The following is a 15,365-nucleotide window of genomic DNA, read 5'->3' on the forward strand; positions in this document are numbered from 1 at the left end:
AGGACACTCGGCTCCAAGGTCCTGACATTTTGCAAAAGGGAGAACGCTACCTTGAAGAGGGAGGACTTAGAATGTTCACAAACACTCCTCCTGGTGGTGCGCGCTCACCTGTTTTTCCTGGTGCTCCAGCTCTTCCTGGCTTCTCCACAGCGTTTCAGACAGGACGCCCATTTTGTTGCCCAGAATCCCGTCTGACAGAGCGAGCTCTAATTTTAAGCGCTCTATCTCTTGTTTAAACTCGTCCGGGATGCTTTTTTGTCCTAAACGGCTTGGCAACGACAAGCCTCTCTGAACTGCCTTTTCTTTCAACTCTTCTCCCTTGGCTTCTTTGGGGAGTTCCTAGAAGGAAGGGCACGGAGTGAGGACATCTGAAACCGGGAACTGAAGTCAGGAGTTCTGTCACTGGGTGGACATCCGAGGATTCCCCAGAGTCCCCTAACAGAAGCAACAAGGTGTTGGCCACTGCCTGCTCGCCTGCCACAAGCTAATGCAAACTTTGGCCTTTTTCTGAGAAGAGTTCTGCCCCCTCTCCCCTCAAGGGAGGCAGAACAATGTGGCAAAGGCTGTGCCTTGATTCCTAAGAGCAGTGAGATGGCGGGTGAGGCCTCCAGGACAGGAGAAAACCACTGCAGCACCCAGAAACACACGGAGACAGTACCAGGCACTGGCCGGCCAAACACTGGGAGGGGCCGTGGCTCAGTGGTGCAGCATCTGCTTTGCATGCAGAAGGTCCCAGGCTCAGTCTCCAGCATCTCCAGCTAAAAGGACCAGGCAGTAGTAAAGGTAAAGGTAAAGGTTCCCTTGCTCGAAAGCCAGTCGAGTCCGACTCTAGGGTTGCGGTGCTCATCTCCGTTTCAAAGCCGAAGAGCCAGCGCTGTCCGAAGACGTTTCCATGGTCATGTGGCCGGCATGACTAAACACCAAGGCGCACGGAACGCTGTTACCTTCCCACCGAAGTGGTCCCTAGTTATCTACTTGCAATTTCTTGCTTTCGAACTGCTAGGCTGGCAGGAGCTGGAACTAGAGACGGGAGCTCACTCCGTCATGCGGCACACCCGGGTCACCGATCTGCAACCTGGGCCAACCTGGGCCAGCGTTCCCAGCAGGGCCCACTTGCTAGCCCTCCGCCTCCCCTGCTTGTGGCGGCATGCAATGTCTGGGGCCACTAGGGAAAAGGGCTGCAGGCAGCTGTAAGCATGGGTTGTGGGACTGCTTGTGAGCAGGCAAGGGAAGGACATACCAGCAAGCAGGAGGCATGGAGGTGGGTGGGGCTGAGAGAGCTCTTTCGAGGACTGCCCTTGAGAGAACAGCTCCGAGAGAACTTGTGACTGACCCAAGGTCACGCCAGCGGCTGCATGACGAGGAGTGGGGAATCAAACCCGGTTTGCCCCGATTACAGTCCGCGTTCTTAATCACTATACCAAACTGGCTCTCCTACAGCAAACTGGGGGCCCCCTGGGAAATGTCTGCCTGGGCCCCCAAAAAAACCTGGAACCGGACCTGACTCCATCCTATCTAAATTCAACAAAGTCTGCAAGAAGCCTCATCGGTCCAGAGGCAAATGCCAAAATGAAAAGCCCTCCCCTCTTTGCTTAGAGCTCAAAAGGGCGGCTTCCGGCTCCCCAAAAGACACACAGAATCTGGCCCACCTTCGCTTTGGCCGTCTCTTCTTGGCCGAGGACTCCGCCCTTCTGGAGCTGCTCCAGCTGCTCCTGCAGATTTTCCGCTTCGTCCCGGAGGACCGAGATGAGCTCGTCCTTCCAAGCTGACTCCACCTCGCACTTGGAGAGACGGCTCAGCTCCGTCCGGAGTTTCTGCAGAAGCTGATCCTGGGAAAGAGAGGAACAGTCAGCCAGTCAAGACTCGGAAGGTGCTCTTCTTGGGCTCTGCGTTCCCTGCTTAGCTCTCGTGGCCTTTTCCTGCATGCCCAGGGTAACGCCGATCGCCACTATGGGGTCAGGAAGGAATTTTCTTTTCTTTTTTTTTTCTTCAAGACAAACAAACATAAAATGGGTACATTGATCCATATCATTTTTTTTCTCTATTAACCTACCGCAAACATAATCTAGACCTAGGTCAATTTTCCACCTTATGTATATAATATTTTTGCAAGGATATAGGCAGGGCTATTTTGGGGCAGGAACGCACAGGAACGGAGTTCCGGCTGGCTCCTGAGTTGGCTACGCCCAGCAGGAACTCATTAGCATAACAGGCCACACCCAACAGCAGGAACTCATTAGGATTGGCTACATTAGGGGTGTGTGGCCTAACATGCAAAGGAGGTCCTGCTACAAAAAAAGGCCCTGGGTGTTGACAACAAACAAGGTAAACAGAATAAGAAGCAAAAGGTGGGTGTGGCTGGATGACCACACTTCTGGTAACATGGGGGTGCGGCCTAGTATGCTAATGAGCTGTGCTGTCAGGGGTGTGGCCCAATATGCTAATGAGTTCCTGCTGTTGGATGTGGCCTATTACGCTAATGAGTTCCTGCTGGGCTTTTTCTACAAAGAGAGCCCTGGATAGGTATATAAATCATATTTTCTACTAATTTAACCTTTGTCTAAGTATTTTAATATAATCTTCCATTAGCTATATATGGTTATGTGGTGCTTATTTTCTTCTGGTTGGATTATCTAAACATCTCTCTCTCTCTCTCAACTCATTCTTTTAGTCCATCTTTAGGATCTTACTCCATTATAAGTCTCTAGATTTCTCTCAGAACTTGTAGCGTTTCAGTCCTTCCTTCTTTTTCTCTTCCCCCCTAATTTCTCACGGTCAGGAAGGAATTTCCCCCCAGGCCAAACTGGCTCAGGGATCCTGGAGGTATTTTGCTTCCCTACGGGCATAAAGCAGAGGTGACTGGGGGAGTGTGAGGGGGGGGGCAAAGTAGCTGAGAATTTCCTGCTCTTGTCAAATCCGGAGCCTCGTTTGCCATGGAATTTCTCTGTTCCGTCTTTCTTACCTGTAACTGTTTCGTATCTGGACTGGGGGGGTGGGTGGGGGGGTGATGATTGAATGGAGGCCTGTGTGGGAACCTGCTTTGCTTAGCCGCTTTGTAACAGTTTTCTTAAGAACCTCCTGGATGGGAAGAATATGAGCGACCTTGAAGCCCCTCTCTGCTAGCTACCCTGTCATAGATAAATGACTGTAGATTTGCAGGTGGGGTGGGTGGGTGAGGAGCACGTGGTAGATTTAGGTGGGCTGAGTGGACAGCATGACTGGATGGGTCATTGGGGGGTGCTGTTTGAATCGGGTATAGTATCGGGCTGGCGCCAGACCTAGTCAGTTCCGACACAGATGGCTTCTACTTGACACAGCTGCATATCTCAATGAACAAATCTTTACCAAAAGAGTGTTGTTGGGAGTGAGTTCGTGCAAGAGTCTGACAGCTCTATGTTTCTCTGACTGGCCCAGAGTCACATGGGATGCTTCCATGGCGGAATGGGGATTTGTATGGCCTGGGTGACTCCATCTTTGTTCCTCGCCGGTGCTTGGTCGCCCTGAGTCTTGCGGGAGAACAGCGATCACCTGCTCTCAAGAGGACTTTCTCTCTCCCATGCTTCTTAGCAGAGCTTATCTTCAAAGCCAGGGTTGTCTCCCTACCCTCACCCCCACCCCGGAAGCTGGGTGCAGGATGGCCTGGCTCATCCAAGTGTTTGGGGTGGCTTAATTAATCCTTCTTTGACTGGTAGCCAGCATTTAGCGCAGGGGTGCCGAACTCACTGGAAATGTGTTATTTAAAGTTTAAAATTTTTTAAATTGTCTTTGTCTGTGTCCTTTATAAAGTTTAGATCTCCACTACCTGGCATTACTTTTTATGACACACATGGCCCGACCCAACAAGGTCTCATTTATGTCAGATCTGGCCCGCAAAACAAATGAGTTCGACACCCCTGATTTAGGGTGTAAGACGCCTAGTTTTAGTTACGCATGTAGTCTCGGATTCTGGTAAGCTGGGCTGTGTGCGTGCGCGCTTGAAGCCCAGCTGATGGAACCTTAGCTGGCGTTTTCTGTAAATTTGGTGCTTTATTTAAAAAAAATCTCCTTGTAAGCAGATCTGGATCTCATGTATTGTTTTCTTGCAATTTCTGCGAACCTGGGACGGGATTCAAACCTGGGTCTCCCAAATCCTAGTGTGCAACCTCTTCATAACAGCTCTCCCTGAAGATGCTCATATTCTTGGTTGGGGAGGGAACAGTTGTTTTCCTCCCCCAGAAACATCACATCCCGTGTTCCCTCTAAGATGAGTTAGTGTGAGCTAGCTCACAGTTTTTCAGCCTCCGGCTCACACATTTCTGTCTCAGCTCAGGAAGGATGGCTCCAGAGCAAAGTAACTGATGCAGTAGCCAAACTGCTCGCTCACAACTTTAATGCCAGCAGCTCACAAAGTAGGATTTTTGCTCACAGGACTCCACAGCTTAGAGGGAGCATTGATTCTCTCCGCCCTGTTTCTTGGTGGCACGCAGTGGCCGAGTTAGCCTGAGACAGAGAATGGCTGTTCCCAGTCACCCGGCACGCTTCCAGTGCAGAATGGAGATTCTAATCTGGGTTTAACACAGGGGTGGCCACACTTGCTCAGGGTAAGAGCCACATAGAATAAACATCAGATGTTTGAGAGCCGCAAGGCATGAACAAGTATCACCCACCCATTTTTATTTAAAGATATGCAAATTTGCTTTTTATTAACGTTAACGTGGTGATATTTATTTGTCCAACGATATTTGTTTGCTAACGAGACGTATTTGTCTAAGAGAGAGAGAAAAAAAGAGAGAGGTGGAAAGAAAGCATGAAAGAGGTGGAAAGAAAGAGAGAAAGAGATAAAGAGAGAGAACCAAGAAAGCAAGTAGATGGGAGGGAGGGGGCTGGAAGAGAGGGAGGGAGGGAGAGAAAGTATGCTTCCCCTTCGCTTTCCCAGCTACCCCGTCGGGAGCCGCACAATATGTGTGAAAGAGCCCCATGCGGCTCCCGAGCCGCAGTTTGGCCACCCCTGGTCTAACAGATCCTAGCACAGTCCTCTAGTCACTACACCACTCTGCCTAGGGACACTCTGTGAGCTTTGTAGGGCCCCCGTTCTTCTCTCCCCTCTCACTGCTTTCCCACATGCATCCTTACCTTCTCCTGGAGCACAGAGACATACCATGGCACTCTGGTTGCCGAGCGGCCTCTGGTCTGGGAGGGGGAAGCCGGGACTTCGCTGAAACTCCTCCACTTAGGCAGTCCCACCATGCTTTGACTCAACGCGGCTGGGTAACCTGGACATGCAAAAGAGGAAGGGGAAGAAGAAGTGCAAACCAGTGACTAGAACTGTGGTGAAATGGTGTTAAGCCCGCTTTCAGGGAGAGGATGCATGGTTTGCATGCAGAAGGTCTTGAGTTCAAACTCTGGTGCTTCCTGTTTACAGGAGATCAAGATCTTAGGATAAACGGTGGGCTAGTGCTGCGTGACAGAGCTCCCGTCTCTGGCCCCAGCTCCTGCCAACCTAGCAGTTCGAAAGCAAGAAATTGCAAGTAGAAAAAAGAAAGAAAGAAAGAAATTGCAAGTAGGCAAATAGGTACCACTTCGGTGGGAAGGTAACAGCGTTCCATGCGCTTCGGTGTTTAGTCGTGCCGGCCACATGACCACGGAAACTTCTTCAGCTTGGAAATGGAGATGAGCACTGCCCCCTAGAGTTGGATTCAACTGGCTTTCGAGCAAGGGAAACCTCTACCTTTTTACCTGTTCCAGCGTTCCTGGGATAACACAGAGTAGACTGGTGACATAGCCTTTCCAGATGCCTGGCCAATGTAGCACTTGAACTCCCACTTTCAACTGCCCCACACTTGATCAATGAGAGAAAAATGGGGAGAGACCTCACAGATACTGTGACATCGCTTCTGAGTTATTCCCCCCCCCCGCTCTAGTAATCTGCCCAACCTCTATGGTCTTTAAAGAGATTGTTAGACAGCCCCCTTGATACTTCCTCTCCTAGGCTCCACCCCCCCAACTCCTGGGATTCATGGGAGTGGGCCTAGCAACCCTATCATTACAGAAGAACATACCATATCTACTCCAATGGAAAACTCCATTTTACTGCAAGTATGCCATTAAAAAAAAGGGTGGTTGTCTTGTATTCACATACGAGTTATAGTTATGTCCAGTAAAAAAATTGTGTGTGTGTATATCAAAAAGAGGGCGATTGTCTCGTATTCACATACAGGTTATAGTTATGTTCAGTAAAAAAAAACCTGATTGTGTGTATAAACTCGGGGGGAGGGGGGAGGTTGTTTTACATTCAGGCTCCCCTTCTATTAGAATAAATGTGGTAATAAATCATATATGATCGTCTTTATAACTGGGATGGGGAGGCTGTGCTGGGCAAATGGCGCAGCGTAAAGGTGCAGGCTAGAGGGGCGCAAGAGAACTCAGCTTCCCAGGGCTCATAAAGGCCAGCACAGAAAATAAAGGCAAATTTAGAACAGCTAAACCAGAACAGGTAAGTTCCTTGAAATGTAACACCGTCTCCAGCAGGGACAATGGGGAGATTCCCTTACAAACCCAGAACACTGTCTGGAGAGAGCCAGTTTGGTGCGGCGGTTAGGAGTGCGGACTCTAATCTGGGAGAACTGGGTTTGATTCCCTGCTCCTCCACATGCAGCTGCTGGTGTGACCTTGGGCCAGTCACAAGCTCTTTCAGAGCTGTTCTCTCAAGGGCAGTTCTCGGGAGAGCTCTCTCAGCCCCACCTGCCTCACAGGGTGTCTGTTGTGGGGAGGGGAAGGGAAAGGAGACTGTAAGATGCTCTGAGACTCCTTTGGGTAGTGAAGGGCAGGGTATAAATCCTATCTCTTCTTCTTCTTTGGGTTAACAAAAAACCACACATGAGAGCCCAGCTGTGGGACATCCACACTTACCCCTAAAGCCGAACTCCAAGGCTTCCGCATACGGACAGAGTAAGTTCCAATCATCCAAGGACAGCTGGGAGGACAAAGTCATGGTGCTCAGGTTAGTGGGTAGGTGGCTTAATTTTGGGAAAGGGCTCTCTGTAGGGAGGGAGAAAAAGGCTGGTTAGAGACGTTTCCTCCATACACTTTAGGCGTACAGAGAGGTCAGGAGAGTCCCCACACTCCTGGCCTTCCACAAACGGTGCAAAACTGACTCACAGGCCGAGATATCGATACTGCCCTGATTCTATACCAGGGGTAGCCAAACTGTGGCTCCGGAGCCACGTGCGGCTCTTTCACACATATTTTGCGGCTCCTGGCAGGGTGGCTGGGTAAGCGAAGGGGAGGTAGGTTTCCCCGGTCGGTCTTCCCTTCCCCACCAGTGTTCCCTTCCCTGGCTAGGCTTGAGGTGGGGAGGGGAGCAGAGAAAGAAAGCAACTTTAACTTCAAATGCGTTCTCAAAGCTCCCCCCCCCAGCCAACTTGGAGGACGCATTTGTCTCTTTAAATCCCTTCTCCAAGCCGAGCCAGCCAGAATAGGGGGCTTGGAGGATGTATTCAAAGTTGTTTTCTCTCTACCTCTCCCCCCCTACTGGCTTTCGTTCCACTCTTCTGTCTTTCTCCCCTCCCTCCCCGTCTAAAGTTAAATGTGTTCTCCGAGCCCCGCCACACCGGCAGACTGGCTTGGCTCGGAGAAGGCACTCGTCTCTTTAATTTAATTTAATATGCAAATCTATATATTTTTCAATAAAAACGTGTGTGTTCATGTCTTGGGGCTCTCAAACATCTGGCGTTTATTCTATGCGGCTCTTACATTAAGCAAGTTTGGCCACCCCTGTTCTATACAGTAACCTGGTTAAAGCTTTGAAACCCCTTTTGGTTAAGAATATCAGATAACTCATTATGGGCAACCCACCTTCAGCCCCTGTGAGAAAGGTGGACAATAGATAATGTAAATACAGAAAAAGAATAGATTTCCTTTTGTATTTGACTGGGGGTAGCCCATCCCCAAGGTGCAGTATAAATGCTTGGATACTCAGTGGAAAACATGGGTAACCAGGGGTCATTTTGTAGAAAAAGAGGTGCAGGAGATCATTTGCGTAACTCATTTGCATAACTTATTTGCATATGCCACACCCCCTGATGAAGGGCAGGCATGGAAGCATGCCTGGGTTCCCTATCCGATCTTCTCCAGGTGCTCCATGGCTGCGGGGCACCTGTAGAAGATCGAGCAGGGAACCCAGACATGTTTAAAATGTTGTAAAATAGTCAAAAATTGTTTAATACTTAGACTATTTGATGGATCGTGCTCTATTGGAAAGAAGAGAGTTCTTTGCTTTTACAAATACTTTATTCTAAGGGAAAAGGGTTCACGGGATTTCTACAAATCAACATAACACTAAGAGCTACATTTCTAAGCTGCCTACAGACAAAGCAAGCACACACGTAATGGAGATTCTCTCCTTCTTCTTGACCCCTAGAAAGGAAGTCACCTGAAACAAATGACCAATCTGTATCACAGTAGAAGCTACTTTTCCCAGGCTAATCCCCCATTGGCTTAGTGCCAGGTATCCCTTCCAGGTCAGTCTAAACAATAGCAAACTAGGAATACAAGTTAACCCTATAATGACTGAATCAGACCTTGTAAACACATACATTTCCAACATAAAATGCCTTTCTTTCCCTTCCCCAGCCAACCTGATGCCGTGGACTGCCTGGGGAAGCAAAGGGCAGGCATGCAAGCATGCCTGGGTTCCCTACTCCTGGGGTTGTTACTCCTGGAACACCATTCCAGCTCGTTCCCCCTCGAAATGACCCCTGGGTAAACCCATGTTTGAATCCCCCACCTTGGGCCAGTCACACACTCAGGTCAGGCTGGGAAAAGGAACGGTGGAGCCAAAGTCACTCAGCGAGTTTCCTGAGCCTTGAACGCAGGACTCCCCTGCCTCAGTCCACCAACTCCAGCCACCACAGCCTGTCCGTCAACCACCTCTCCCCCACGAGTCGCCTTACCGACTTGCAACGTCGAAGTCGCCACGTGGCTGTACCTCGGGCAGCCTGGCCGCGTGAGGAAACCTTTCTGTAAATTCTCCGCTTCGGTCATGTAGCCCTCCAGTAAGGGTGTCATGGTTTGTTCCACAGACTGAGAGAGGAGGAAGAAGGAAGGAGGCAAAAGGCACGTTCACAACTGCTGCCCAAATCGATATTTTTAAAAATTCCACATCATAAGCGATGCTCATAAGCGTACCTCTTTCTTGTAGTACCGCTCGAGCACCTGGGATGCTTTGCTGGGGTTAATCTTGCTGCTGGTGGGCGGGTTCCAGACCGAGTTCTGCGGCTTCCGGTCGATCACCTCTTGCAGCTCACTCAAGCCTTTCAGCATCAGGCTGACCTGTTTCTTCATTGCCATATCCGCCGCTCTGCTCTCAAAACCATACAACAGAGAAGAAAAGGACCTTAATGATCATAATTGTGTGCCGACAAGTCGTAACTGACTCCTGGCAACCCCAGTGATGGAAGTAAGGGATTTCTGCACTTTTCTTTTAGCCTCAGACTTCAGAGGGGGACCACAGAGAATCAGAGGGATAGATAGGTAAGGACCTCGAACATCCTTCCTTTCTACTGCTCTGATGCTGTCCCTTTGACTGTGTAGATTGCTATTCCCAGGGAATCTTCCTTCCAGTTGATATCTTCTCTCCATTGTCTTCTCCATCTGGGCACCATAAAGGCAGGATGTACCTCCAGCATCTTTATCCATCCTAGCTAGTTAAGACTAAATTCGGATCCTGTCTCTGCCCTATCTTGTCTAGAATGGAGTCCCTTACAACAAAGAGCTCATATTAGTTTTACAAAGATAAAGAGGCTCTGTGTGTAACTTTGTTCAAGCACACAGCAAATAGACTCTGCTGCATTATGTGCCTTGAGCATTCTCCTAATACTCTTTCACCCAGGAGCATATGGTTTTCCAGGCAAGAGAGGAACAGAGGAGGTAGTTTCCTATTGCTTGCCTCTGGACTTCCTTGGTGGTGTCTCATCCAAGTACTAACTAGGGGCTCCTCTGCTGAGCTTCTGAGGTGAGAAAAGTCCGACTAGCCTGGCATATTCAGGCTGCAGAAAAATCCTTGCTGGATTTAAAAGTGCACTGTAAATTGTCGTCGTTCAGTCGAGTCCAACTCTTTGCGACCCCATGGACCAGATCACGCCAGGCCTTCCTGTCTTCCGCCGTCCTCTGTAAGTACTGGTGAGCAAATCCCCCCCCTTCACTCCACAATGCAGTCAGCCTTTTCAGTGTCCCTTTAGCTGGCAGAATTTCTAAAATTAACACTGGAACGGGTACAGGTGCAACTTGCAAAGGCTTGCAGTTCCTTCGGTTTGTCTTCTTTCTCTTCATCTTTGCTACTGATGTGTACATGTGTGGTTAAAAACAAAAACGACCCCCCCACCACCTGCAATATTGATGTGGCCAAGGTTGACCCCTCCAAAATTCGTTTTGAGTTGTCATGATGTGCACATGATCTCATGGTTGGACATGCCTGGACATTTGGGGGGGAGGGTAGGCACAGTACATCACTCTTAGAGTGTACTACAACATGTATTATCTCCTTGAATTATCTCTTTGTCTTAAGCTGGGAGCTGCCCTCTGATCCCTCTCTCCTCTCTCTCACATGGCCTCTCCATGAAAGGCCATGTTTTGTTTTTTAAATGAACTATTTTTGGGTTGTGCGAGTGTCTATATGGAGGGAGCAGCATTTCAGAACGACTGCCCTCTCGCGACCTGCAGCCTGCCACAGGCAAGAATTTATCACCTCATTGAGGACTAGCCTGCTGCGACTCCCGCCCAACGTTCCAAGTATAAAATACCACAAGGGGCGTGGCTAGTCTGGAGGGGCGTGGCTGGAGGCACATTATGGGGCGTGACAAAAGTCGCAGCCTACCTCCAGGTGAGTTTCCACCCCGTCTCACTATACCCCTCCCCCCGGCCCGGTCACCTCTGCTTCGGTCTCGAACTCTCCCTCCCTGCCTGCTTCGTCCCACCTCTGGTGAGCGCGGCAATCCTTTGCTTTCCCCACCCCCGCGGTTGCTGAGCAACGCGGCCCCGTGACACTGCCAGAACTACAGCTCCCGTCATCCCTTTGTGACTAGGGAAGCGCCTGCGCGAGAGGCGGAGCGCTCTACATCGCTCTCTCCTTCATTCATACTCCAATGTGCGCCGTTCCAGTCCCAGCCGCGCTGTGCGCATGCGCCCTAGGGAGAGCTACGGAGGTGACGTGAGTTCTTGCCCTGGGAGCTTGTAAGTGGGGTGGGGGGCGCCGGGGGCAGGGTGGACTTGCAAGCATGTGCAACGAACGAGTCGGTTCTGTGAGTGCACGAACCGGATTTATGCTGATTTGAGCAGCTGATGAGCGACTGATTTCCTATTCTCGCTTTTCTTCTCTTCCCCAGCAAGAAGACATCATGGTTCACCTCGGTAAGTGAGGTTGACCCTAATAATATAAACGGTGCGCGTGACGCTTCAGCGTGTGCATTTCTGTTGCATTGGCAATCCTTAAAACAACCTTGTAAGTCTTACTGTCCCTCGTATTGCAAGGGATGTGGGCAGTTTAACACCACCAGTCTGACAAATGCCCAGCCCCTTAGGTCAAAGTGAGTTTTAATACTATGAAAAGTATCTGTCTAATAGAGAAAGCCCTGAGGATCCAGTTTCCCATTTCCTCTGGGAAACACATTAACAGAGAATGAAAGATACTACCCTTCCCTGCTACTTAGCATCAGGCATTCAGAGGTAGACGGCCTCTGCAACCCTGAGGTTCCGATTAGTTTACTTACCAGCTGTTCATCTGCTCTTAAGAATGTGAAAACAGGCACGTTGAACTAGACCATGGGTGCATCTCGTCCAGCATTCCGTTTCCCACAGGGGCTGGCCAGATCCTCCAAGGAAGCCCATAGGTACAGCATGAAGATGACAGTGCTTCCCTTTTGTTCATACCCCAGCAATGGGTATTCAGAGGTATACTGCCACTAGATATGGAGGTTCTCTGCACAGCCATTGTGGATATCCAGGGCTTTTTTTGTACAAAAAGCCCAGCAGGAACTCATTAGCATAATAGGCCACACCGAACAGCAGAAACTCATTATCATATTAGGCCACTCCCTGACAACAAAGCCTATTAGCATATTAGGCCACTCCCTGACAACACAGCCTATTAGCATATTAGGCCACACCCCATGCCTTCCCTTGGTTTGCCGGGGGGGGGGGGCGCTCTCCAGACCTTCCCTCTGTAGCCACGCATGCAGAGGTTCTGGCTGTAGTGGGTGTGGCCAGAACTCTGTTCCTGTGTGTTCCTGCCCAAAAATAGCTCTGTGAATATCTCTTTCATGAATTTATATTCTGCCATTCCCCCACGAAACTGAAGGCAACATGTATGATTCTCCCCTCTTCTGTTCTATTCTCACGAGAGCCCTGGGAGGTAGGCCAGGCCTTGACAGATTTTCTTGGTTCTAGGAGCCAGCCCAAAGATTTAGACGCTGGACTCATTTTTCAGTCTTCAGAAGTTCATATGTTAATTATCATATTTTCCAAATATTAATACCATAAAACCTAACCAGTTTCTTGTAATTTTATAACAAAAGTGTTGTATATAAATAAACCTCCCCCCCAAATGTCCAGGCATGTCCAACCATAAGCTCCAGGTGTCGTTGCTACAACTAAAAGCTAATCCCTAGCCTAATTGCTCTCCTATTTCTGGTAATTTTATGATTGCTTTAAAAGCTCCATTGAATTGAATATTAGAGCCAGTATGGAAAACAACAGGTTAAGAAATGAATTTCTCCTCCACCACTGAATGGTGTCAAGTTAACAGATAAGCAACCAAGGACAAGAATATCGTGCACATGTATGTTTATGCCATACAACAAAACAGATTCTGATGTGACATGATAAATAAGCTTTTATTTCTCATTGAGAGACACTACAATAAGAACCACTGCTAAAAATACTGAGGCGCCACAGTGAAATTTTTAGATGCCAGGGCAACCTGGCGCCTGGGATTTGTCAAACTGTGAGCCAGGCTGAGAGAGCATGACAGGCCCATGGTCACCCAGGAAGCTCATGGCAAGTAGGGGTTTAAAACCATCTCTCTCTCTCTCTCTCTCTCTCTCTTTTTATATGAATTTTATTAAGGTTTCTATACATGAAAGAAAAAGGAAGGGAAAAAAGGGTAAAGTAACAAAAAATATAGAAACTACACAACAGATCAACTAAGAGCAGGGAAAAGGAGAAAAACCGGATTTTCTCTGCCACAGAAAGCCATACATTTACTTATTACCATCTTAGTCTGAATCAGCCCAAGGGGAAAATATCAGCTTTCTGTGTAAGCTCATTATCTTTGCCTTTTAGTCTTCAAAACCATGTCATCAGATCATTTTCCCCCTTTTTACACAGGAAGTCCATAAAGGGTTTCCATGTAGATATGAATTTAAGTCTTTTCTTTTGTCAAAGACAAAAGTTTGGCCGTCTCTGCAAACTCCATCGTCTTGACTAGCCATCCCTCGATCGTAGGTCATGACGAGGTTTTCCATTTCTGAGCATATGACAGTCCTGCTGCCAATGTCATATACAAAAACAAAGTTCCATATGTATTTTCTAGTTGTTGTAAACCCAGCTGTCCTCAGTCACTCACAGTCCAGCACTTTGATGACGTGACTACACTGTAGTAGCTCTAACTGTGGATACGCGTGTCCTTCACAAATATGCCTAATCCCTTTTTAATCTGCAGCCAGACGCAGAAAAGGATATTCCAAGAAAGCATGTCCCCATTGTGTGTCTGCGCTTTCTCCTGCAGGGCAACACCTCATGAAACAGTACCACAAGTCTCACCTGGTCATCCGCTTTGCCCTCGGCGGCTGTGCCAACAGGCCGTACTACCGGATCGTGGTTGCCGAGAACAAGCGGGCCCGTGACGGCAAATACGTGGAGCAGCTGGGCTGCTATGACCCCCTCCCAAACGACCATGGCGAGAAGATTATCGGCTTGAACATCGAGCGCATTAAATACTGGCTGGGCCGTGGGGCCTATACCAGCATGCCTTTTCAAAAGCTTCTGGGTAAGCCAGCCGCTTCTTCTTCAAACTTGCAGCCCGGGGACTGGATCAGGCCCCTGGAGGGCTTCTATGAGGCCCGCAGTGTAAGTGGCCGTCTTCTGCTTCTTCCAGTTCTGCTGCATCATTGTAGCTTACAGATGCACACCTGAACAGCATACTCAAGATTGCAACAGCACAGACATTTTGATGCAATAATTCAGAGCAAGAGGTGTCAGTTATCAGACACTGTTAAATAAACAAAATATTGCAAGAGTGCTAATGTTTTAAGCATGTTTTTATTTTAAGTAAAAAAACAACCTTTGTGTTTGTGTCCTTTATAAAGTTTATATCTCCGCTATCTGGCATTACATTTTATGACACACATGGCCCGGCCCAACAAGGTCTCATTTATGTCAGATCTGGCCCTCATAACAAATGAATTCGACACCCATGTTAAGGGGTTAAGGAGTTGGTAAAAAGTTTCTCCTTCCCGATTTTGTCTTTAGGACACTGACTGCAATGGATGAAAGTAAGGTAAAGGTTCCCTTGCTTGAAAGCCAGTCGAATCCGACTCTACGGTTGCGGTGCTCAGCTCCGTTTCAAAGCCGAAGAGCCAGCGCTGTCCGAAGATGTTTCCGTGGTCATGTGGCCAGCATGACTAAACACCAAGGCGCACGGAACGCTGATACCTTCCCACCGAAGTGGTCCCTATTTATCTACTTGCAATTTCTTGCTTTCGAGCTGCTAGGTTGGCAGGAGCTGGAACTAGAGACGGGAGCTCACTCCGTCACGCGGCACACTCGGGTCTCGAACTGCTGAACTACCGACCTTCCACAGCCTGCAGTTCAGCGTCTTAACCACTTGAGCCACCGCAGCTCCATAGGATGAAAGTAAATCCCTACAATTAACCCCCTTTTTTTTTGTCCTTCCTAGGACTTGCTGGATTTTTCCCCCTGCATCCCATGACCATCACCAACGCAGAACGGCTCAAGAGGAAACGGGCCCGGGAGACGGCTGCAGTCATGGAGGCGGCTTCAGTTACTCAGGAAGAGGACTCTGCGGCAAAGGAATGAAGGCGAACAGGGGGGACAGACTGGGCCTGATTCCTTCAAGGACTTTTGCTGCCAGCTCCGAGGGACTCTCAGGGCCAGGATGCCCAGAAGTGCACAGAAGCAACCCGAATCCCCAAGATTTATTAAAACCTCTTTTGGGTGTTTGCACAGTTTGTGAAATCTCCTTTGCTGTTCTTCTGAGACACAAAACCCAAACAAGGACCCACGGTAAGTGGGAAAACCAACATACAACAGATACCGTGCACAGGTGAATGATAACCTATCATAAATAATTTTATATATTTCAAAAAATATTA

General features: G+C 48.8%; 1 protein-coding gene across 3 annotated transcripts; it reads left to right on the forward strand.

The window, feature by feature from the left end:
- Nucleotides 1-11,130: 11,130 nt before the first annotated feature.
- On the forward strand, nucleotides 11,131-15,211 carry MRPS16 (mitochondrial ribosomal protein S16). 3 transcript variants are annotated; one of them, XM_015418667.1, is made up of 4 exons: nucleotides 11,131-11,185; nucleotides 11,361-11,385; nucleotides 13,760-14,020; nucleotides 14,930-15,211. In XM_015418667.1, exons 1-4 carry the CDS (start codon nucleotides 11,156-11,158, stop codon nucleotides 15,067-15,069), a joined length of 456 nt encoding a protein of 151 aa, XP_015274153.1. In that variant the 5' UTR covers nucleotides 11,131-11,155; the 3' UTR covers nucleotides 15,070-15,211. The 3 variants fall into 3 exon arrangements, with proteins under 3 accessions (XP_015274153.1, XP_015274154.1, XP_015274155.1); XM_015418668.1 differs by having other exon boundaries at nucleotides 11,139-11,208; XM_015418669.1 differs by having other exon boundaries at nucleotides 11,163-11,180.
- The last annotated feature ends 154 nt before the right edge of the window (nucleotides 15,212-15,365 follow it).

Source organism: Gekko japonicus, unplaced genomic scaffold (genome assembly GCF_001447785.1).
Source record: "Gekko japonicus isolate JY-2015 unplaced genomic scaffold, Gekko_japonicus_V1.1 scaffold558, whole genome shotgun sequence".
NCBI classification, from domain to species: domain Eukaryota; kingdom Metazoa; phylum Chordata; class Lepidosauria; order Squamata; family Gekkonidae; genus Gekko; species Gekko japonicus.